Below are 26,709 nucleotides of genomic sequence, written 5' to 3'. Positions count from 1 at the left end.
ATCTCTTATGAAAGAGAGATATATTCGGATTAAATAATTCTTTTAGTAATTTTACAGCTTCCATGAAATCTAATTCCGTAGTTTTTTTTAGGTAGTATATAATCTACAAACTTGCTGTGTTCTCTTACACCCAACTTCCTGAGTAAAAGGCTCACTTTCTGGCTATTTGGCCAACTTTTGCAGTCCAGTTGAAAGACATCCTCGTATCTTGTATAGTATGGCACATAATTAAATGTGTCCATGCTATTAAATATAGTTGTATGCGAGAAATTAATAGTCGACATTTTCTCGATTAGTCTTTAATAGTTCCAGTGTTTTAGCAAAACGTTCATTTTGCCTTTCTTCATATTCAAATTGTAATTTCTTCTGCCTTTCTTCTTGTTCCATTTGCCATTTTAATAATTTCTCTCTACGTGCATCTAGCTCGGATTGCGCCTTCTGTTGCGTCTGCAAAAATTGCATTAACATTCTAGATAAATCTTCCATTTTTTTTTTTTGTATCCTTCAGTAGCAGTAATGCAGTTACGAAGAAAAATTGTACAATTTCACATGCAACACAATATCCGTACCATATAAAATGGCTTGTGTTACAAAAAAAAATTGTTCATAGTTCCTGTTTTCAATAGTAATATCGCTGCTCGAATATTTTCTCACCTCGCTAGCGAGTCAAGCTCATCCAATCACAACATAAGAACTGAGGCTTTTGCAGAAACCACAAAATACGATTTACTTTTCCGTTTAGGCATTTCCTAATAAATAACAGCCGAACTTAAGTACAACCATAGAAAAAAAAAGATTTGTTCAACTCGAGTCACAATTGAAAAAAAATAAAATGTATGGACTACATTTAAATTTTTTTTTTTTTTTTGCGTGACGTTTTACTGTCTTATATCCGTTATCCAGTGAAAACTTTAGTTTAAAAAAAAAAAAAATCTTGATTTTAGTTTAACTGTGGTATTTTTTTTCCATGTAAATAAGAATATTAAATAAGTGGAAATGAGATTAAGATAAGCCTAGAATCGAACCCTGTAGGCAAAGTTAAGAAATGGAATGTTAGAAAGTAAGGCTATTGTTAATTCTTTTAGAAATCTGAATATTAAATATTTCAGTAAAAGAATGAACAATGAAAATTAAAAATATATTGTTAAAAACATAGGTTAGGAGAGGATTCTTTTGTTTGCAGAAGTGTGTTTTGGATAAACACATGCATAACCACGCGAAATTAGTCACGTTTAAAAAACACACTTCTGACGTCATAGACAAAGGATATTTCTCCATATTAGGAGTTCGAATTTTAGTCAGTCAGAGAGAGTTGATCAGCCAAGAGTTCACATGGTCAGAGGAGGGTGCCCTTAGGAGCAAAGGGGTAGAAGATTAACCATGTAGATACAAGTGAATTCCTGACGTCATTCGACCGGTCGATCCGATAAATAAAGGAGTCATCATCATGTTTTGTATGTGCTGTCTCGTTTCGTCATTCAGTTACAACAGAAAAAGGTAATGTGTTTATCATCAATTATAACAAACTCTTGTGTAAACCCTTTCAAGTATGTGTCCCATCTCTATCACAAATGTCTCCCCTCCTCTGTGTTAACTTGTATTTATCTCCAGTCAGTATATGAAGTTCCAAGTACCCTCGAACTGTATAAATGTCTTCTCTCCCTCATCATCACTATCGTTATATCCATTATATGTATTGTCCCAATATGAATCCCATCATATCTCTTAATATAAAACCCCACTATACAACACTTGCTTGTAAAAAGAAACATATATAGTTAAAAAAAAAAAATTGCTAGTAAATACACTATCAGACAATAGCAATCAATAATCACAGTTCCAACCTAACGTTTTTCATCATCCAAAAACCATCCCTAAATAATTATAAACTGTCATAATTTCAAAATGTTTTTACATTACTTAATTATCGATATATTAATATATCTTGGTTTGCTAACATTTTTACAATAGTTAAATTTTATATTTGGATTATTTAGACCAGTGACATTCATTTTTTTTTTCATCCTATGGACTACAAATCCTAAGGGAATGCTTTCTGGACCACTACATTAAATTACTGAAAAATATATTTTACAAAATCATTTATTTATTAATAGTTATCAAATCAGTTTTTAAATTTTGCAAAAAAATATTTTAAAAAGTTATATTTAACATGATCCCTATTCTTGGTGCTTTTTAATCAACTCTTGATAGCCAATAACAAATGTTTTATTTACCTTCAATCTTAGCATTCCTTTTTCATTAACATTCAATTTGTTTCTCTTTTTTGTAAAGATGTTAGCAACAGCTGAAAAGCTGCCATGATGTCAGAAAGGATAATATTCTGGACTCACTTAAGTCATAAATTTGTGGAGGTGTTGATTTCATACAAAAACCCCTTCATCCTGAACTTTTCTGGACAACTGTGAATTTTCTTTTAAATACAAAAGTTCTTGAACAACTTCCGGTTCTATAGTATCTTCATGTTCAAAGTTTGCTAAATCTTTAAACCACAACGGATAAGTTGTGTTGATGAGTTCCTTATCCTCTCAAAATCTTTCTTCAGGCTTTCGAGATATTAAGCACATTCTATGATAAATTCTGGACTTAAGTTGATGCAATTTAAATTTTTAAACAAACACAGCTTGTCAAGTTGTGTTTTCTAGTATTTCTTGATTGATTGATTGATTGATTGATTGGTTTTACGGCATATCAACCTATGTGGTCATTTAATGCCGGAGTCCTTTTTTTTTTTTAAACCTTTTTTATTGGGAGGAGGGGGGATGACTTTTTCAGCCTTTCCTCCCTTTTTTTATAAAATTGAACTAAGAAATTAAATGTTGTATTTATACATGGATGTGTATATTTGGATGACTTTAAATTTCCTTAAATTTTCTTATATAAATTTACTTTCCTTAGGTATGCTAGAATATTTGCTGAGTTGACCTTTTCAAAAAGGTCTTCCATATTGCTTTCTGTATAATATAATTTTCTAGTTGGGGCAAGGTCATCACACCCAACTAGGATATGTTTTACTGTGAGTGTCTCCTGGCATGGGATGTACTCTGGCGCCGATTCTCCATTTAGTATATAAGAATGAGTAAAGTTGGTGTGCCCTATGCGCAGCCGAGTCAGTATCACATCTTCTCGGCGTGATCTCTTGATGTCCGGACATCGTTCCTTAAGTTCAGGTTTGATTGAGTATAATTTGTTGCCCTCTTGCTGACTCCACCGCAGTTGCCATTTTTCCTGTATGTATGCTTTTATCTGGGGTCTAAGATCAGTATGTGGAATCTTAAAATTGTCAGTTGGAAGGTGAGAAGATCTTTTTGCAGCTGTATCTGCCCTGTCATTGCCTTTGATCCCCACATGGCTGGGGATCCAGACAAGAATAATGTTTTTAGTAGTTGAAAGGATATTGATTTTTTCTATTAATTTTGTTGTTAGTGGATTTTCTTGTTTTTGATTTTGTATAGATAATAGGACTGATAGAGAATCTGTGAGAATGATGAAGTTTTTGGTGGTTTCCTCTGAAATTATGTTGAGTGCTAGATCGATAGCTATAGTCTCTGCAGTGAATATAGATGCTTCATTTTGAAGATTTCTCTTCATTGTGGTTTTATGGTACGTTGCTGCACATCCAGTGTGATTGTTGCTTTTAGACCCGTCTGTGTAGATAAAGGTGTAGTCTGAATATTGTAATTTTAAATGTTGAAGTTCGTCGTGGTATTCAATAGGGTTTGTGGTAGATTTGGACTTTTTGTTTAGGTTGAGTTTTATTTCAACTTGTTTCATGGTCCATGGGGGTGTTTTAGGCAGTATGAAGTTGTGAATGCTGGAGATTGGAATTTTCGATTCTTCAATGCTTTCCTTCATTCGGAGCCCGAACGTTTTGATAGTTTTTCTTCTCATGTTAAAGAGTTCTTCATATTTAGGATAGAAGGTACATTGGTATGCAGGGTTGTTTGGGCAAGACTTCAGTTTCAGTAAATATTGAAGGGCTAACTTTTCTCGCCTTAGATCTAGTGGGGGTTCGTGTGCTTCCGTGTATAGACTGTTCACGGGGGAAGTTCTGTATGCTCCTAGGGCCAATCTTAGGCCAGTATGGTGAATAGGGTCTAGGCTTTTTATATATGATGTTCGGGTTGATCCATATATGAAACAACCGTAGTCTAGCTTTGAGCGGACTAGTGCTCTGTAAAGTTTAAGGAGTGTTTCCCTGTCTGCACCCCAATCGGTATGTGCTACCACTCTCAAAAGATTTACAGCTTTGTTACATTTTTTTTTCAGATAGTTTATGTGTGGGATGAATGTTAACTTTTTGTCAAATAAAATCCCTAAGAATTTGTACTGGTCAGTAACTGGTATGGGCATTCCTTCCATGGTTAGGACAGGATCATTATGCATGTTCTTTAGTTTGCAGAAATGCATGCATTTCGTTTTTCTTTTGGAGAATCTAAATCCATTCTCTTCCGTCCATCTCATTACTTTGTTTAAGCACAATTGAAGCTTCCTTTCTATTATAGATATATATCTAGATCTACAGCATATTAGGAAGTCATCCACATATAGGGAGCAATCTACCCCAGGGTTAAGGTTTTTACAATGTTGTTAATTCGGATACTGAACAGGGTCACTGACAGTATACTCCCTTGAGGTACTCCATTCTCTTGTTCTTTCAAGTCCGAGAGAGCTGTGCCAACCTTTATTCTGAACCATCTATTTTTTTAAAAATTTTCAATAAAAATTGGCATTCTGCCTTTTAGTCCAAGCGCCTTCAGATCCCTTGTAACACCGTACTTCCACACAGTATCGTAGGCTTTTTCCATGTCAAAAAACACTGCTGTTAAATGTTCTTTCCTTACAAAGGCTTCTCTGATGAAGGTTTCAAGTCTAACTATGTGGTCTATTGAACTTCGGTTTTTCCTGAATCCTGTTTGAAATTCTGTAATAAGATTCTCTGTTTCCAGGAACCAGATTAGTCTTTTGTTTATAATCCTTTCCATGGTCTTACAAATGCAGCTTGTTAGAGCTATTGGCCTGAAATTCAATGGATCTGAGACGTTACTTGATTGGGATTGGATGTTTGAGTTTTCAGATTTGGGGATTGGTATTATTGTGGCCTCTTTCCAGGTCTCGGGTACGTTTCCACTGGACCATATAATATTGAAAATTTCAAGTAGGTATTTCATTGAGGCTTCTGGAAGTTTTTTGAGGATTTCATATGGAATTTCATCGGGCCCTGTAGCTGTGTCATGGGATTTGGTTAGCGATTCTTTTAATTCAGGCAAGGTAAGAGGTTGGTTGTATTTTTCAGTATTTTGTGATTTAAATAGAATTTTCTTTTTCTCTTCCTTTTCTCTAATCTTTTTGAATTTCTCTGTCTGTCACATGATGAAATTTTTGATAAATTATCTGCCAGGTTATTGGAAATGTCTTTTTGATCGGTATATATTTTGTTGCCTTTAGAGATGTGGGATATTGGTGTACTACTACACTTCCCTTCTATTTTCCTCATCATGTTCCAAACTGTTTTCGCCTTGGTATTCACATTAATTTTGGATATATAATTTCTCCAGGTTGTTCTTTTGGATTCCTTTATGATTCGTCTGGCTTTTGCTCTGTTGTTTTTGAAGAAATCCAGATTTTCGCTTGTTGGATACTTTTCGAATTTTCTCAAGGCAGCTCGTCGAGCTCTGATGGCTTTTCTGCATTCTTTTGTGAACCAAGGTTTGTTGTGATTGTTGGTTTTGGTTGTTTTCGGTATGGTATTATTTGCTATGTTTGTGAGTGTTTTAATGAAGTAGTTCAAATGGTCATCTTCATCATTCTTTTCGATAATTAATTGGTTTTTGCACTGTTCCTGGAAGTCTTCCCAATCCGCTTTATGTAGGTTCCATTTGAGTGTTTTTTGTTCAGTGCTAGTACTTAGACTTTCCAGGATGATTGGGAAATGATCACTCCCACAGGTGTCATTGTGTACTTTCCAGTCATAGTCCATATATATGGAAGGATCACATAAGGTAAGGTCAATGGCGGTGAAAGTACCTGTTGCTGGGTACATATAGGTGTAGTTTTGATTATTAAGGAGGCATAGATTATTTTTATTTATTATGTTTTCTATTTCTTTTCCTTTTTTATTTGTTTCTTTACTTCCCCATATTACATTGTGACTGTTGAGATCTCCTAGTAGAAAAAAGGGTTTAGGGAGTTGTTTTATTAATTGAGTTATCTGTTTCGTTGATTGTATCTTTTGGAGGGATGTATATTGAGCAAAGTGTTATAGTTCTATGTAGAGTCACTGAAACTGCAATTGCTTGCAAGTTTGTGTTTATATTTATTTGTCTTTGAGGGACTTCATTCTTCACAAGTATTGATGTGCCTCCAGAAGCTCTGTCCGTATCTTTATTTATGTAGTTGTAAGATGTGTAGTGTTTTATGTTGATGGTATTATTTTCTTTCAGAAAGGTCTCCTGTAGACAGACAAGTGCTGGGCTCATATTTGTTATTAATAATGTGAGTTCATTTTGGTTTGCTTTTATCCCACTGATATTCCATTGTAATATTTTGTTCATCATTTGGAATTGTGTTCAACTTCCATCGTCTCCAATCCCTCAAATCTGTCGGAGTCCCTGTTCGAGATATAGATCGGGATCTTTCTTTTCCTGTTTTTGTTTGTTTTGTTTTTTTTGTCTGGGGGGATTTTTGATTCTTTTCTGGCTTGTGATGTGTTTGATGGTTGTTCGGTTGTTTTTGTAGAAATGGTTTGTGGTTTTGTTTCTTTTTGTGGTTCAGTAGTGTCTTTACTTAATATTATCCTTGGATTGGTTGCAGACATTGCACTATTCATTTTCCTCATTTCTTCTAATAGTTCTTTCATTTCCTTTATTAGTTTGCTTAGGACATCAATTTTCTTGTCAGTTGTATCCGTTACATGTATATGACCATTTTGATTGTTGATTGGATTAGTTTTTTTTGTTGCATCTGCATATGTTTTAGTTTCAATGATTTTCCTGGCCTCTGGGTAGGATATATTCTTTATATGTTTTAGTTTGGTCACTTCTTTTTCTCTTTTCCATATTTCGCAATATCTAGAGCCAGCGCCATGGTTTCCCAGGCAGTTGGCACACTTGAAATCTTTTCTGCAGTCAATGTGTGGGCCACTTTCTCCACATCTTCCACACACTGGTAATCGTGTGCACCGATCTTGATGGTGTCCAAACTTCAGGCACTTGAAGCATTGGAGGGGGTTTGGAATATAAATTTCTACATTTATTTTCATATATCCGACTTTCACTTCTTTGGGTATGGTGAGGGAATCGAAAGTTAGTATATATGTATTGGTATCGATTTTCTCACCGTTTTTTTTAATTTGAACTCTGCGAACATCTAACACATTCTGTTTCTGTAAGTTTGTCCGGATTTCCTCCAAGGGACAAAGTGCAAGTTCGTGGCTTTTCACTACTCCTTTGCAGGTATTTAGGGTTGGATGTCTGTAGCATTTGACTTTGATGTTTTCAAATAATTTTAGTTTCAATATTTCTTTAGTTTGTTCTTCGTTATGGGTTTCTATTAGTAGGCTGCCGTTAAATTGTTTTTTAATAGACTTTGGTTTTAGAGTTTTAAGATTTTTTTCAATTTTAAAAGGTGATAGTTTGCTCAAAGGAGTTTCCTCCATTGATTCTATTACTACGAATGTTGAGTTCCTTGGTTTTATCGTCTCTTCGTCAGAGCTACTGATGTCAGAGACATCAGAGTGGGTTCTCTTTGGGTGGTTTTTGGGAGGAATAAGCCATATATTTTGTTTTCTTTTTTCGTCATCTTTGTTCCCCACCCACCTCGGAGTCCTATTTGGGAAGAGCCTGGGGGGAAACCCATTCGCCCAGCCTCTACAGGGATACAATGATGATATAACCGACTTTGGTGGTATCATAATGATTATCTGTTCTCTCTTGATATTGCTATGGGATCTGTAGCAATCCTGAGGGGTTTACAGCCTCATCATCGATATTCACACCTAATCGATTGACCCTCAGCCACCGCTTTCCATCATATATTAGGGAGTAGGGTTATTTGTGGGAGAGGGGGGATGTGTTGTATTAGTAGTGGGTTTTTGGAATGGGCAATATATGGTGGGGCTTGGCGTGACTGGCCGATTGGTCGGATCGGGCCTCTCCGACCGCCCGTCTAATTGAAGTAAGGGCCAAAGTAATGTGTTGCGGTGCCTAAACTTCTATGTATCCTGGTTTAGGTTCGCTCAATCACCAGGATCACGTCCTAAGACTTTACGGGTAGCAACCCACGGCTAACTGGTTGCCCCATTGAGGGATTTTTACCCTCTGCAGGGGGACAGTCGGTTTGTTCTCATGCCCTACCGACAGGGCAAAAAAAAAAATAAATAAATAGATAATTTAATAGAATATATTTGTTTTCTTTTTCTTTCTTTTTTTGTTGTTTCTTTTCCTTTTTTAAAATCTGTTTCTATTTAACCCATAGTTGGGACCCTAACAGGTACTACCACTCCGGGTCAGGGTGGACCTGGGAGCAATGGCAATTAAGAGGTGGCTCCACACTCCCCAAGCCCGTAAGCTGGACCTCACCATCGGATGTAGTTTAAGGTCATATCCAGGACCGGGAGTAAGGTAGGAAAAAATAAAATAAAAGGGGGGTGGAATAGGCTGTTGTTTTTGTTTTTGGTTTTGCAGAACATAAGTAAGTTTTACAAAAAAAGATCAGAAAACAAAAAAAAACGTCAATGTAGGTGCATTTCGTCTCAGGAAGCCACAGGGCAGCCTGATCTGGTAGCACCAGTCTAGTATTTCAACTTCTTATAAAGCCTTTAATCTTTTGTGAGCAAGTTAACAAAAGTTGCAAATTTAGTTCATTTACAAAGTTAAAAATGTCATTGAGATAAAATATTTTGGATTTAATTACATTCTTATTCAGATAATTCAAAATTTTCTGAGCTTTTCTCTTTGAGTAGAGTCAGCAAATTCAAATACAAATTTTAAGAAGTCCAGTACAGCTTGCCACATACTAACAAATCTATCAAGATTTACCTTTGGAGAGCCACCCAACTTCTGTATGAAGCAGCAATTTTTTAAATTGTTCATCTTCACAAAATTTTTCAAATAATCTGTAATTCAACAAATTTATTTTTTAAAGAATTTCTATTAATTTATCTTGAACATATTTGGCCATTTCATCTTGTCACTGTTGCTCTTGACAGAGGTATTTTTTTAAGCACTGCTGCACTTTCTTTGCCAATAAGGTTTTCAACATAAGCTAGCATAGCACGTTTTTTCCGTATCCTTATGGTGCACCTAGTCTAGCAATCATTTCTAATGTTTTAAACTGAGAAGCATTCACTTTCGTAAAGAAGTCAACTAATTTTACAGGTTGAGCTTTCAATTTTAACTCAAAATATTTTTTACTCTATCTATGGATGCTTTGTTTTCTAGTGAATCTCTTACTTTGCCTTCTTCATGGAATCATTACTCATAAGACTAAACTGGTTTCTATCAATAATTACAAGAAACCTTCTCTGCCACCAATAGCAATGGCCAGTGACTACCTGTCTGAGAGTACATCTTTCAAACTGCTTGGACTAACGTTCACATGAAACATGAGTTGGAACAATTATATTGAAAACATTGCCAGGGCCGATGCGAAAAAGGTAGGCTCTCTCTACCGTGCTAGAAAACTACTGACACCTGAAAGTATCCTGTACCTATATAAGGCCACCATTCGCCCATGTATGGAGTATTGTTGTTATATTTGGGCTGGTGCATCTGCTGCTAGTCTCTCGCTCCTAGACAAGGTTCAAAAGAGAGTCGCCAATCTGATAGGCCCTGAACTGACATCTAAGCTTCAGCCTCTGTCCCATCGACGAAATGTTGCATCCCTCTGCCTTTTCTACAAGTACTTTAACGGTGAATACTCTGACGAACTACAAGCATTTGTGCCCCCTCAACATAAATACCCCCGACAAGCAGCTAAATCCCACCCCCACACAGTAGAGATCCCTAGATGTAAAAGATCTTTCTACTCCAGTAGTTTCTTCCTCAGAACCGCTAGACTCTGGAATTCCATTCCAGGTCCCTGCTTCCCTAACTGTACTGACATGCAGAAGTTCAAGTGTAACGTGAACCGACATCTTGCTGCCCAAATCCCAACATAGTGCCCCAGTAGTTACTGTCCCTGATAGTAGCCCCCTACAACAAAGTGGCAATGTGCCTTGTTTGGGGTGAAAATGTAATAAAAAAAAAAAAAAAAAAGACCACATTCAATACAAACTGGTTTATTGCAACCAATTTGTTTGACAAATCCTAATGAAAAGAAGCCATCACTGCATTGATTCAGTTTTAGTTTTTTTGCAGGAGGGCTTTCTTTGCTGCCATTTTCTAAAATCAAAATTGCACAATTATAAAATTCAAAAAATTACAAAATAAACATTAATAAATAATGAATTCTACTTTATCTATATATATATATATATATATATATATATATATATATATATATAAAATAATACTTTTATTGGACTTGAGATATTTTTTTTTTAATAACCAACTCATCAAAATTCTTCTGTAGCCCATCGTGAGTTCACATGGTCTGTTGAACATAACTGATTTACATTACTGTTCTCATCTCTTTGTCATGTTCACCCGAAATAAGGCATATTGTAAGGGGCTACTATTTGGGGTCATGTTTAGAGGAGATGAATGAGAGGTCTGTTTACATTAAACTTCTACATGCATTACATGAGTTCCCTCCCAGTTACCTGCTCCCGTGACTGTAGTGAGGGAAGCAGGCAACTAGGAGGGAACTTAAAAATCTAGCAGTCTGAGGAAAGAATCTAATATAGTAGAAGACTTCCCAGCATTTAGGGACCTCTACAGTGAAGGGATGAGATTTTATTACTAAATAGGTTGTTGGGGTATGTACATCGAAGGAGCACACATGCAAGGAGTTCATCAGGGCACATTCCATTAAAATACTTGTAAAACAAGTGATAGATGCACCAGCCCAGATGTGGCAATAACACTCCATGCGTGGTCGAATGGTGGCTTTGTAAAGGTACAGGATACTCTCTGGTGGGAGTGATTTTCTAGCATGGTAGAAAGAGCCCAGCTCCTTTGCAGCAGCCTTGTCAATGTTCTCAATGTATTTGTTTCAGTTTGTTTCCTGGCAATGTTAATCGAAGAAAGTTCTCTGATAGGGTATTATTACTTGTGGTTATCGGTGGTTAAGAAAACTTCTTGTTAAAAGAGAGGAGCTTAATCTTATCAGCATTAAATTTTACAATCTATTTAAAGCACTATTCCACTATGGACTGAAGGTCATTTTCTAAGGATTCTGCCATTGCCTTAGATATGTATACATCTGCTTTTCTCACATGCCTATTATAGAGCATTGTATTATTGATAAATATTCCCACATCAGACACAATGTTATCAGGGAGGTTGTTTATGAATATCAGGAATACTAGAGATCTAAGGATCAACCGCTGGGGTACTTCTGCATTAATATTATGCTGTTTGGATATACATATATCAAGGATAACCTGAATTTTCCTCTTGTGAAAGAAGGATCTGATTATATTTAACATTCGTCGAGTAATACTATTTGATTCAATTTTCATTAGGAGCCCTTCATGCCAGACTTTGTCAAGGACTTTGGATTATATCAAGAGCTACAGCCAAACTTCCTCTGCCTTATCCAGTGCATGGGCTATGCATTCAGTGATGACCGTTAAAATGTCTGTAGTAAAACCATATTGCCTAAATCTATACTGCCCATAAGAGAGAAGATTAGCTTTCGCAAAGTGGTAGACTAGTTCTTGATTGATTAACAACTCAAAAATGTTAGCAAAAAGTGGGAGGAGACTGATAGAGTGATAATTAAGCAGGTCAATTCTTTCACAAGAATTCTTGTACACTGGTATCACGGAGGCAGATAGAGTTAAGAAAGTACAGGGGTTTGCCTGGCTGAGCATTTCTTAATTAGTATAGCAGGGCTAAGATATGGCTCATACGCCTTGAAAGTGTCCAAGTTTTTTTATGATATTGCGGACATAGGGGTGATTTTCAGATCATCAAATGTGCCTTCAGTTCACATAGGGAAATTTAGGAGGAGGTGTGTGGGTCTAAGGTGGAATTGGGGGTGAATCGCCAGGCAAGCAGTTCTTGATTGCCAGGCAAGCAACCTTCTGGCTGTTGGAATAGTAATCAATATTTCACAGTTATTCACAGAGGAATTACTGATTGTCCTTTATTTACTATACTATAAGCTATATAATTATAAAACTCAAATGACCTTGTAACGAGTGATGTAACCACTTTTCGGTTTACAACATCCGGTTGCGCATGCGCGTATAAAGATTAACCCATAACAATGTAAACAAATAAACACAAATCGCTTCTTTTGCAGATTTTGACCTGCGCACTGAAATATTAACATTATTATTTCAAAATTATTATTTAACATGGGAAGAGTGGGGGTGTTTTGCAACTATTCTTTATTACAACTATACTGTCGCTATTTTCTTACAACTAAACAACTTTAACCCGTTGACAAACATAAGAACAACTGTAGTAAAACCAAGACTACTACTACTACTACTACTACTCTCTATCCGCCCCTTTTCCTTCCTTCCTTTTTTTATTTTTTGTTTACATTTCTAGATACAAAATAGTTGTGAATTTGTTGACACATTTACTAATCTGTTTCAAAATTAGTTTTATTTTATTTAGGTTTTATTTTTTTGCTCCAGGTTTTATTAATTATTTTTTTTAGATTTTAAGTTTCTTTAACTTGAAGGATTTCAATATGGGTTTTTCATTCTTATATTTCTCATCGGTAGGTTCATATGCGTTTTTGCTGCTAAATGACTTTCGTCGGCGTTGGATTTGTAGGAAAATCATGTTTAATTTTCGATTTTTGAGCGATTATTTGGAAAAATAGGTAACTTTACATGGAAGGATTTTTTTTCATATTTGAGTGATCCGTCCGTGATTTTTCATTTTAATATACTCTCATAAAAATGTTTCTGTTGAGTAAAAAAAAACTATTTTCTTTATGTCACAAGTGTCATGCTCATACATGAATTCCATAGCTAATATAACATACTGACCCAACAGGTCACGGGTAGTCTAGTAAATTTTCTAAAAATCATGAGTTCCTACCTTCTGCAACTCAGTATGCCTTCTTTTAGCTAAGGCCTTTTCAAATTAACAATGACTTCTAGCTTATGTGTGTGTATATATACATTTTTTTTTTTTTCCGTGTTTGTACTTGACTTATGAATTGAATGCATGCTGCTATTGTGTAATGGCAGCTGTACAATTTGAACTGAACCACTGGGGAAAGTGGAGCTTGCTATAATACTTTCATGTGGATGGATGTAGAACCCAGGAGGGAACATGTGCTTCATTCAATGCCTCTTTTGCACAATTCAGTTGTCTCATTGGCACACTGTTTAGATGAAAGAGGAACGATATTAATCCATGGGGCATCTCTTCCCAATCAGCCTTTTATAGTACCTTGTCATTTTTAGCATTGACTCCTTAACTTGGCGTTGAGATTTAAGGGTGATGTTTACATATATCACAAGGTGTTCAGCATTTCTAAGTGAACTATGAGCATTTGTCACACAGTTGGCTACTGTGGCTAGGTTTAGAACGTTTCAATCAATGTTACCAACTTTCTTCATCTGTATTTGTTCAAACTTAGAACTTTTATGTCAAACTCTGGAATCTACACAAAATTTTGAACCGAACCCTATATTTAATCCATACGGGCAGCCATAACTAAGTTGAAGTCTGAAGTAATTCACAGTTGTATTCTTAGTATCGCCCATACTGAGAATAGAATCTTCCACCTCCAGAGTGTCACAAGAAACTAAATTTTACTTAGTATTTTATCCATTTTGCCACAAGTTCATTAAACTTATCAGAGTTGATCAGCCATACTTGGAGAAGACTGTAGATCATTAGTTAACATCTCTTTATAACAGTTAATCATCTCAGAAATATAGATGCATAAAACTCATTCTAAGAAATTTTCCAAACATTGAGAGGAGTTTCCTTGCCTGATTTAAAAGTGTAATGCGAGCAAATATTTTTCAAAACTATGTTTGGTAAAATATTATTGAAGATTAGAACTCTGAAATGTGAAGAAAAATAATTTATAACGCTTTTTTCTTAATTGTATGGGAGAGGGTTTGTTTTTTTGTTTTTTTGTTTTTTTTTTACTTAGGAGTCACCACAATGGCCAGTCAAGGATAAGCATTAATGAATGTAAGGTGGTAGTGTAGTAATCGTTAATGGTGTAAATTGGATTGAATTTGATTATTTATAGATGAAAGAAAAAATAGCAATTGACAAGTGTGGGTAGAAAGAACCTTTAGTTTTCCATAGTTAATTAAAAAATTGGTATATTTTCCATACTTTCTGTTGTGGTGGCACACATTCATTTGCATATGTGGATAGTAATTACACATAAATAGGAAGACTCAGTTAGTCTGGGTGTGTGTTCACCAGAAGCCACCGAAGGCCGCCGAGAGCAGATATGTTTCTCCAGCAAAGACTCTCTTATTTGACACCATTATGTAAATATCCTGTAAATATACCTTTTCCTAATACACTTCTTATTTGATCTGTTTGTTGAGTCGTCATTTGTATTGCTTTCTACGTTACTTGTTTCAACCTGCAAACTTAACACTTTGAAAAAATGGGTTTCATATTCACTCTGTTGATTATAATTTATTGTAATATAACCAACCATGAATATGGAAGTCATTATATTTTGTTAGAGATGATTTAAAATTTTCCAGATAACCAAGTGATAAAATTATTTGGAGATCTGACTTCAACTTTTGTAGGAATTTGAATCAGAAATTTTTTTAAAAAGTCAAAACGTTCTTGAAGATGGCAGTATCCTTCTTACTGACTTATTCGAGATGAACAGAATCGAAAATCAAATTTTTATCATCTTTACTTAACCAAGGTTTTTAAGGAAGTTTGGGAGAGGTGCTAGTCTAGAGGCACTGATGAGTTGTGATACAACGAAACAGGATTGTATGTCGATGACTACAAATATATTTTAAGCTCCCCCCCCCTCTTTGAGGGTCGTAAATAATCTCACCCACTACTTAATTGGCTGAAAAATGTGAAGCTCGCTGTTTTTTTATAAACAGGCGGTTTGAGCACCATAAAAGTGGTGGATGGATGTTCGTTTAAATAGACATTCGGTGAGGTTTTTTGCAGGCATCGCTTCCGTGGTCAAGTGGTAGAACTGCCGACTGTCGACACGAAGGTTCTAGGTTTAATCCTTGGCTTGGGAGAGGTGCTAGTCTAGCGGTACTGATGAGTTGTGATACAACGAAACAGGACTGCATGTCGATGACTACAAATATTATATATATATATATATATATATACACACACACACACACACACACTCTCACAGCCCACATTACTGTACCGATCATGACCAAACCTGACATGATAATGGTCTCCAACCTAGGGATGGTGCATACCATTTTTCAAAGTCGAGATTGGTGCAAACCAAGTTGAGGTTCATCACTATGGCATCGGCTAACTTTTTTGTGACTTTGACCACCCTCCTCTACCCCCATCCCCTCAACCAATTAAACAAATGTTAACTACTGTAATTCTTTGTAATTATTTCAAATTTTATATATAACAATATAAGTGTCAACTTTGATATAATCTATTGGCTTTAAAGTTTATAGTTGGATTTTAGTCACTTTATGAGATAGCTAAAAAATTTCAAACACCTTAAGAAATAGTTGCTCTTACAACATAATGCAAGGGTACCCGCACAACGGGTGCCCAAGTGTACAGCAAAATCCAGCACAAAGCATTTTGCTAGTCTTATAATAAATGTTGAACCCTCATTAAAACATATCAACATTTATATTAAATATTGTTTCAACAAGTAAAGATGAATTGCCATGATATAGCAACATTTTCTTGATATTTAATCATGAAGAATTACATATCTTTTTTATTCATTAAAAGCGAAGAGGATTTTCATTAAATTTTGAAATTTTTTTAATATCTTTCCTCGTTTTGCTAATAATGGTAATCTATTATGGCGGTATATATGAAGCAGACATTTATTTCCTATTCTAACTTAAGCCTGAAGATGAAATCAACTGTAGACTAACCTAAGTAAAATAATGGTTAAACTGATTCTCTATACCTGTTTCTTTCTTCATACACACAATATTAAAATTCTTTTACAAATTTGTAAAGTTACAAAAACAAAATTATAATTTATATTCAAAGCTTAATACAAAATGTTTTGTAATATTAAAGTAATTTTTCATTCAAGATTCCTAAAATTTTATGTAATTCTGTACGGGGGGGGGGGGGGACTTTCTTTTAATTATTAAATATACAAAAATGAAAAGATAATGTAGTAACATACCTTAATCGAAATTGACATTCATCTGGATCCAATTTATTAAGTAGAAAATGTAGAATTGTTAAAGCTCCTTTATTGTTAGCAACCAGAAAAGTGTCTCTGAAAAATAGAAAGAATGTATATGTTAAGAGACTTTTACAAAGACTATAGCAACATTGATTGCTTACATCTTTTTTGATACTAATCAATTTGAAAGAGGGCAGTTTTGCTTTTTAGCTCAAGTAGTCTGTGAAATGGCTGGTAAATGTTGTAGAAATGCATGATCAAGGTAAAAAAATATGTTTTTAATCAAGATGATGGCTTTCAATGGAGAAACAAAGAAAAACTATTTTCGATTTCATATATACAAAATAATATCTCACATTTACCAGAAATATTATAATAAATAGGAGGGGGTAAACAAGCCATCAAAATGTGTATGAAAATTCATTGTCCGTTTTGAGAAATTGCATTTCTAAATATCAACAGGTTACAAACTGAAAATTTCTGTAATTTCAATCCTTCAAATAATTTGCGATAAATACACATATCCTGCAATTCCTTAAAAATGCCATGTATCCATTAAAAGAAATGAAGTTAGAGAACTCAAAGCTAAATTGTAATGCATTTTATGTACAAATAACTGAAATCAAAATCTAGGACTGTTTAAAAATGAATATATTGAAATATTTCTTTCGTATTATTGTAGATTAATACCTTCCATTAACCCCCACCCCATCTGATAAACTCTCCAAAATGTGATTTTATCTTTGTAGGCAATTACGTGTGAACACCTTGAAAAACTTTAATGAAAGATAAACAAATATTACTTTAGAATTTATTGTAAAATGATCCCCATTTTGAGCTATTCTAGCGTTTTAGGGCAGTTAACTATTTTTTTCTATAGGAAATAAATCCTATGCACCTTTTTTCTAAAGTCGATTATGTATGGTTTTAAGAGGGTCTTTGTGCAATTATGAGAGGGTGCGGAGGTTACCACTGACTTTTGGGTTAATGATAGAGCTAAGGGAAATTATGTGTGAATATCCTGAAAACATGATAGAAACAAAACAAAAACAATTTTAGAATTTAGAGTGGGGGTTGGTTTCACATAAATTTAATGTAAAAATAATTTATCATTTCGAGACCATTCTAGCATTTTAGGACAGTTGACCAATTTATGTCTTATGGGAGATAAATCGTGCATTTTTCTTTAAGGAAGGATATTTTTTTTTTTAGACACACATGTAGTTTACTGGGGAATTTTGTTTGGTGAGGAGCTGGTCACTTGGACTTAGTGTTATTGTTAGGGCTAAAGAAGGTTTTAGGAGGAAGAGGCTTGCCACTTGTACCTAGAGTTAGAGGTAGGATTAAGGGAGTTTTTATTAAGCGGGCGTTTGACATCCATATTTACAATTAGTGGGTCATAATTATTGACTTGAGAATGATACGCCTTAGATTTTGAACATGAAATTACTTTACTAGCTGGGGGTACCTGGTGTTGCCCAGAGGTTTGTAGGTGTGTGTAAAGGAGGGGAGTAATAACCCTGCTTAAATATTATAAAAAAGACGATGTTAAAAAAAATTGGAAAAACCAAAACGGGGGAAAAAATGGCATAAATAAACCTGTTGGATCGAACCTGCAATATTAAGAAAGAAAACAATGCTGTGTATAGGGGGGTAAACTAAAGAATAAGCGAAGTACTAAAAAATGTTGCCCAGGTGTGTAAAAGAAAAAAAAAATAGTTTTGGTCGGGAGGCGGGATTGAACCCGGAAGCCTTGACGCGGAGATGGAAACAAAAGCCAACCACTTAACCGTCTCGACCACGAGTGAGAGTAATTGATTAGTGTGTTAAGTTAAGGCTTATAAAGCGAGTGAAAGAGGTCTGATTGACAGGAAGACGCTAAATGAGGTCATCGCAGGATCGTTTTGATGACGTGGCAGTATTTTTAGTTTTCACTTCCCCCAGATGATGGTGGGGGAGGGGGGGAGCAGCTCCCCATTTAAAGAGGATTGTCCAAATCGAATAGCAATTGTATGATATAAGGAGAAACTCCCCATTGACCAAAAGCTGATTACTTTCTGGACGTTCTGGCGTGATGCCGAGAACATGCAATGATCGAATTTACTTTCACTTTATATATATAAAAGCGAAAATGTGTGTATGTATGTTCGCTTTTTGTGTATGTCCAAGAAAGGCTTTTTTCAGAGAAGCGCTCAGTCAGCTCACAACTTAAAACGTTTTATATCACATATAAATCATAATATCTCTGAGTTAACGAAGCTAGCCTGTCTATTTAATTTGCTCGACTTCTGGAAGATAAATATTCAACAATTTTCGCTCGCCGCATGTAGATTAGGCTTTTCCCTATAATTAGGTATCCCAAACCAAAATTTTATTTTTATCATATCTAAAAAAAAGTAATGTGGGCATGTAGAATTTTGTAAACCATTTACAAAAATACCAAATTTATTTTGGTAGGTCAATTAGCCATCAACTTATGATCATTCAAAATTTGTCGGAAAGTTGAAATTTGCTATCGTGGCCGAGAAGCCAAATTTCATAGTCTATAACTAAAAATGTAAGCTACTAACAAGTGAAAAATCCTTATAAATGTAATGTCATCTTGTAGTAGATGAACATTAATACAAATTTAGGCAATAAATATTAGATGAAACCAACTTAAACACTAGGCAAAATCCCTCTATCAACGCAAAAACAGTGAAAATACGACACGGAAAGGCAACTTTAACTGTTCATATCAATTTCATTTTAATAGCTAATGTATTGAATCTTATTAGTATGATTCAAAACACATTAGAGATCAAGATAATTCTTTCTTTTAATTATAAATTGATAAAACCACTCAATTGTGGACCATGTAAAAGCAGTCAAACAGGCAATTTTGTAAAAAGGGCAAAAAAGGTAAAAAAAAATGAGTCAAAAGTATACGTTACTGAAATTGCTGTAAAAATGTAACCATTGAAGTTAGAAGCTTGAAACTTTGCAACTTTACTAATTTTGGCGTGAGGAATTAAAAAAAAATGGTTGCCTTGTTTCTAATAAAACTTTTTGCCACAGAAATACTTTTACTTTGGGAAATTTAAACTCGCCAAAAAAGCACCGACGACAATATTTAGAAATTTTTTATACAAAAAAAAAGGTCCAAATCATTTTTTTTAAACATTGAAAAACTTTCAACTTAAAAAACAAGTAAGAAAGATATTTTAGGTCTTACTACAATTCCTTTCTTATCGATCTTCTCTCAGAATTCTTTCATAGGCTTCTGCTATGGTAGATATCTCAGGAACCCTCCAAATCCTACCATCACTTGAAACTGGCATTACCTCAAAATCCCATCTGTAGACAAATGCTGACTCTACTTGTGCAATGCCATCTGATAAAGGCCATCGAAAATAATCTTTTCTACTTTTTGTTTGCATTAAAAATTTTACTACAGTGCTGGATGCAGATATAATATCAATGACTTGGCCAATGTAAAAGTTGGTGTCATAGTAGACAGCTACCCATTGTCCTTGATGTTCATAACTGAAGATATCCTGAGATGGATCTTCATCACAACTGCAGAAGTTATCTGAATGTTCAGCAGATTCACTTAGGGAAGACATTTTTTGTTGCTTTGGTGGAGGTGGAGATGAATCAATTGGATTTCTTTTCAAGTAGTCAGAGAGAGCAGCTTCCAGTTGAACTTTATTTCCACTGGTGTTGATTTTGACACCTAAAACAACCTTGAGGTATCTCAATTGGTCTTTGAGTGCTCCCAAATCACTTTCTGAAATTTTTTTTATCTGTTTATCAGACTTCACTGGACCACCATGCTTAATAACAGAGTTAATAATTCTCTCTTTCTCAGCAGCAGCTTGACATTCTTTTTTAATCTTTCATTTTGTGCAATTTTTTCTTGGACACAAAGTTTCACAAGGGCTTCTTGTTGTGCATGTTTTTGTCGTAAATGTTTTGCATGTTTTCTGGAGATGCTCAGAATGGATTGCCTCTTTGTTGATGGTATTACTTCCAACCAAGCTGTTGTCCGATTGCGCTTAAGCATATTTGAAGATGATCGATTATGTAGTGATGCATGTCGTTTTGTTTGCATGCTAAAATCTAAATCTCCAAAGGCATGCTCACCTGACAGATTTGTTAAAGGGCAGCTCTTCAAGGCATCTCTCGTCTCCTGATCTACATCTTTTCCAAAAGTACCTCCTTCTAAAAAGTCATGCAACTGGTGCTTAGTGACAATGAGGAACTGAGTATCTTGTGCAAACATTCTAAAACAAGTTCAGGGGCCGTGAGACTAATACAGAGAGACACATTGCCTTCCTCAAAGAATTCCCCATTAAATACACCTTTACAGTCAGATTTTAATAACAACTGGGGATTGTTGATCCAGCATTCTAAACTTAGAGCCATTTTCTTGATATAGTGATGGAAGTCAACATACTGGACAGTGCTGTTAACAAGTTTCCAGAAAGGTTTGGTCAAATTAATGTTCAGCAAACCAAACGCAGCAAGTAGGGAATGTAGTCTCTCATCAGAAATGTCAGCCAAAACACTCTGTAATTTCATATTGCAAGATGTTGCAAACACAGATAAAAATAATTTTATGTGCTCTTTATGCTGATATATTGCCAGGGCATTTTCAAATAGAGAATTAAACCTATTTGCCCGATAACTTGTGATTTGAGATTGGTACCCTTCTTTGCTGCAGAATGCCAGCCATTCTGTCCTGCAACCACTTTTATTGTTTATGAGTGTATATACGGGTGAAGACAAAAAAAAAAATTAATATGCGTTCTGTCACAATTTCTGTTAATGCTGACAAAGTTTTTATGTAATTATTTTCAAATTTTAGGACAAAATAATTTAATATATTTGCTAATATATAGCCTTGGAACTGAGTTTTTATATTTAGTCAGTTTTTTTCTACAAAGCGTAAATGTTGACATGTTTTATGAATCCAAAACAAAGAAACAAAAAATTAGTAAATAAATAATGCTTATTTTAAGTAATTTATTTTAAATAATTTTTTTTTAATTCTCTTTTTTTTTTTTCATAATTAAAAAAACTTATGTTTCTGAACAATAACAAAAACATATACTTTATCGTCATAAGTCACTAGCCGAACGTTTTGTTTATGGAATTTAATTAAAATAATTTAACAATGCTAAAGTTTATCCAACCGAAAAAATTAAAAGTTTCCGTCAGTCCCACACAACTAAAAATGTTTTGTACACGTTTTTATTAATTAATTTAATTAAAATAATTTAACAATGCTGAAGTTTATCCAACCGTAACCGAAGGAGAAAGCGATGAAAGATAATATGAAAGTTTGAAAAAAGCTAAAGAAAATAAACTGGCATTATTTTTTAAATTGTAAATTTTCATTTTTTTTAATGACGTTCTAAAAATATTAATTAAAATATCTTTCTATAACTTTTAAATAATAAAGAAAAAACAAACTCACTTAAGAACTTTGGTAAGTCCATAGTGAAATGAGTTGTTTGTTTATGTTTTTCCGTTCAGTCCGTCAGTACTTGTGCTGCTACTGGCTAGCTGACAGTTGATAATTGGTCTCTCTGGCATTAAGTTGAAAATCTCTGTAGGTACCCCAACTTTTATTAGTGTGTGCTCCTTGATTTATGGGGCCATAAACATGACACCAACAGATTATTAAAGAGGAGATATTCCTCTACAAAACAATGCCTTTTTCGGAATTCTTACTATAAAATTTCTTTCATGTTTCTTTCACTGAAGTTTTCAAGTTGGATTTTTTTTTAGAAAAACCACTTATAACCTTTTAATAACCTCACCATGTTATTAAGTGACCTTTTTTCTTTAAAATGATACCATTTTTATATACTTAGAGACTCACAATATGAAGCGCAACAAATTTAAAAAACATCAACATTTTTTTTGTGTAAAAAATAAAGCGACATTTACCAAAATTAGAGGCATAACTTGAAAAATCCTGAAAAAAAAACTATTAAAGACACAAGAAAAAGAATTATATGTCTATAAAGACAAAAGATTAAATTTTATTTAAATCAAAACCATATCAAAATAACCCAAAAAACAAACGAGATATCTCAAGTTGAAGTTAGGGGAAATTTTACTTTATTTACTAGTTTTCGCACCTAAACTAAGCCAGTTTGGGACACCTACTATAATAAAAGTGACTAATTCTGGTGGTATTTTTCCGGTCGCCATCGCCAGAAATGTCCGAAAACAATGTGGAAATATTTTCCTTATATCAGACAATTGCTATTCAAATTGGACACGGGGAGCTGGTCCCTTCCCCCAACATCTTGGGAAAATAAAAATAAAAACCCCGCAGTCAAAGTTGACCTCATTAAACCATTAAAACATGCACCTGCAAATTCTAAGTAATTAAATAAATTCAAACGTGTTTCTGTTATATGTCGTGGTGGCCCAATGGTTAACGTTGCATGTTTTTTTTCACACTTTAATTTCCAACTTTGCCTCAAGGGTTCGGGTTAGATCCTCATACTAACCTACCAAAACTTTTTTTTTTTAATTTTACCCCCCCCCCCCGGAGTTTTCATTTACCTCCAAACACCCGGGCAACGCCAAGTACCTCCCGCTAGTTTATACTAAAATGCAGGACAAAAACAGGCGACACAGCAAAATAGCGCCAATCTCATAAAAGTCAACGTAAATAAATCTAGAGGCGACAAAAAAACACAAAAAAAAACTAGTGTAAGGCAAACGAACGATGTTAAATGTAAAAATCGAAAAAACAAAAAACAAAATAGAAAAACGAATGTTAAAACCAAAAAAAAAAAAAAATGTGAAAAATGGCTTAAATAAGCCTGTTTCGATATTAAAATTTAAAACACTGGTGGGTACCCGGGTGTTTTTGGGTGTCGCTAAGAATAAGCGAAGTAAAAAAAAAAAAAAAAAAAACAGAAAAAACGAACGTTACGTGAAAAATGTCTTAAATAACACTGGTTCAATATTTAAATTAAAAAAAAAAAAAAAAAAAAAAAAAAAAAAAGACATCTCACACCACGATTCGAACCCAAAACGTTCGAATAACGAACCAACACGCTAAACAACTGAGCTAACTTCACGTACATGAAATTAAGACAGTTCTTCAACTATTTAAATTAAATCAGGTCATGACGTCGTCTGACGCATGCGTAGAACCGATCGTCGTCACGAGAGGATCGTTTTTATTGACCCCCCCCCTGTCGAAAATTGTCGATTTCGGAGTGAAAAGATTAATGTTTTTGGCCAATTTTTCGATATTTTTCGAGCAAAGGATGGAGCTTCAATATAATACCGAGTTTGTGAATTTTCGTGGTGTCTGTCAAAAGTTTTTAGCGGACTCACAAACACACATACAAACATGCATACACACATTTTCGCTTTTATATATATACTAGCGATGGGTACCCGGCGTTGCCCAGGTGTTTGGAGGTGTGGGGGGGGGGGGGGGGTTAAAAAAAAAAGTAAGTATGAGGATCGAACCCGAACCGTTGAGCCAAAGTTGTGAAAAAAAAAAAATGTGCGATGTTAACCATTGCCCCACCGCGACATGCTTACGGAAACACGTTTGAATTTATTTAATTACTTGGATTTAGCAGGTGCTCGTTTTAATGAGTTAATGAGGTCAAGTTTGACTGCGGCATTTCATTTACTGCTGAACGCTGGTGTTTTGAGGTGTGTGTGGTTTTGGGTAAATCAAACTAAACTAAAATAAAACAAAAAGTTCTGGTAAGTGAGTATGAGGATCGAATCCGAACCCTTGAGGCAAAGTTGGAAATTAAAGTGTGAAAAAAAAAAATGTGCGACGTTAACCATTGGGCCACCGCGACATACAGAGACACGTTTGAATTTATTTATTTAACTATTAAAAACAGGTGTCCGAAATAAAAGTTAACTCTGCTGCTTCCATTTGACCTAATTAAGGAGGTCAAATAGAAGTCACGCAGTTAACTTTTGCTGCGAGGCAGCGTTTGGGTTTATTTACCCAATTTGACCGTTTTTTTCCCAACAGATGTTGGGGAGGGGGAAACCAGCTCCCAATTGTCCAGATTGAATAGCAATTGTCTGATATACAAGATTGATCAAAGCTGATTGCTTCTGGATGTTTCCCGTATATATATATATATATATATATATATATATATATTATTATTATTATGTATTTATAGGTAACTTTGTATATTGGAATGCAGTTGTAGAAAATTTCCCCAGTTAAAGATTATTAAATAGCATAATGTTATGGATATTACCGATTTTAAACATTTTTCAGTAAGGTATTATCTTTACTCTATTACCTTTGTTTTAACTTATTTAGCATTGAACTATTACCGTAAGGATCATAAAATAAAGATAAAACGTTCCATCAATGATATTAGAATTAATTTCACAATTAGCTCATAAACATTAGTATATTCAAAACTTTGTCAATCCTCCTTTCTAAGGGAAATATAGATACCTATAAAATTAATAATAATTAGCACCTCATGGGCAGTATATATAGCTTGAGTTGACGGAACAAATAAGATTTAAACTGACAATGAGATTTGAGATGAAACTAGAAAAAATCCGGAAAAAACGAATTATTCCATTTACATATTTGGCCCATCTTTTTATTTTAAATTTTATTTTTGCTTTTGTTCTTATCTCTATATTCTTCTTGTTCCTCCTCTTCCCTTCCCTATATCTAGTACATGACCTGACCTCAATTAAGCAACGGTCAAACTTTATGATTCTTTGATTCTATTTAAAGAGATATCTATTTATATACATGCATGTATGTTTATGTGTGTATATGTATATATATGTTTATATATATATGTGTGTATATGTATATATATATGTGTGCGTATGTGTATTTGTAGGTATATGTATATTGTGTGTATGTGTGCGTTTCTATATGTGTTCATGTGTATATAAGGATGAATATACACATGTTTCACCCCACTTCCTACCACTTACCACTACCTACTCTCCTTAACACTTGCCCCACTAAAAATAATATAGACTTCCAATGAAAAGGTTTCCACCAGACTTTGAATTATTATTGCTGGACCCACAAACAAATTTAAACAAGTACTTGCCCGATTCGGATATCTACACAGCTATGCGGATTACCCAATATATAGCTTGGACACTATTACCAAACGGATGTAAAGAACATATAACATGGATTTTACCAAACAAGCAGGATCTACAAAAACATTCATATCCTTTTTCTACAAATCCTCCTGCTACAGGACTTCTGATAAATGCATCATTTTCACTTTGACTTTCCATGTCTCACTGACTTTAGCAAATAGGGTGCATACCTTTATAACTATTTGCTAATATTTTCTCTCCTCTGAAGAGATGGTAGACATCGAAACCCTATAGGTTAAGGAGATTAACTTTCTAAACCATTCTTTGTCTTGCTTAGAATAATAAAAATTCTTTGGTATGAAACTCAACCATTTCATTTCATTTCAATGAGTTTTTTGAAATTCATTGAATTACAATTTAATTTATTTGCTCTATCTTGCATATCGAGCAATTCTTGTTTAGATGGGATAACTTATAGAATATTACTGCCAGTAATATTTTGTAAACCGACAATGTCACGTTTCCATAACAACTGATTGTTAAATAAAAACTATCCTGAGGTGTATATATATATATATATATATATATATATTATTTGGGGTAAACAGTTACATATGGTTGCTACAAATAGCCATCTGTTTCAGTCAAAGAGACTTCATCAGGCGACCTGGAACCTATCGACGCCAAAAAGAAAAATGAAAAAATGGGATAGATTAGAGAGAAATTAAATTTCTTTAACTTTTTCTTTAATTTCTCTCTAATCTATCCCATTTTTTCATTTTTCTTTTTGGCGTCGATAGGTTCCAGGTCGCCTGATGAAGTCTCTTTGACTGAAACAGATGGCTATTTGTAGCGACCATATGTAACTGTTTACCCCAATTAATAACAAATATTTTTCTCTTTTTATTGAGCACTATTTAACAACCTCGTCTTCATTAGTTCTGACTTTTGAACACCTCAAACCTATATATATATATATATATATATATATATATATAATTGGGTAGATTAGTGTCTATTTAATTATAATCCACTGAAAAAAAAAATTGTAAGAAAGACGGATATAAAAAATATTGATGGTTGGAGGAGGTACTGACGCACGCGTGAAGCAAAGAAATCCTATTTCACATTTTTGTTTTTTTTTAAACAAAATTTAATTCACCG

General features: G+C 34.3%; 1 protein-coding gene across 3 annotated transcripts in view; it reads right to left on the bottom strand.

Moving 5' to 3' along the window:
* LOC145246788 (uncharacterized) overlaps positions 1-26,709 on the bottom strand; it is a 242,356-nt gene that overhangs the window by 160,535 nt on the left and 55,112 nt on the right. For all 3 annotated transcript variants that reach the window (XM_080108584.1, XM_080108586.1, XM_080108585.1), the window contains exon 3: positions 16,459-16,554. In XM_080108584.1, coding sequence (XP_079964710.1) covers positions 16,459-16,554 — 96 coding nt within the window. The remainder of the gene's footprint in view (positions 1-16,458; positions 16,555-26,709) is intronic.

Source organism: Euprymna scolopes, chromosome 24 (genome assembly GCF_053919585.1).
Source record: "Euprymna scolopes isolate OS-2025 chromosome 24, ASM5391958v1, whole genome shotgun sequence".
NCBI classification, from domain to species: Eukaryota; Metazoa; Mollusca; class Cephalopoda; order Sepiida; family Sepiolidae; genus Euprymna; species Euprymna scolopes.
Note: the sequence above shows the minus strand (reverse complement) of the source record. Positions and strands in the feature narration are given on the sequence as shown.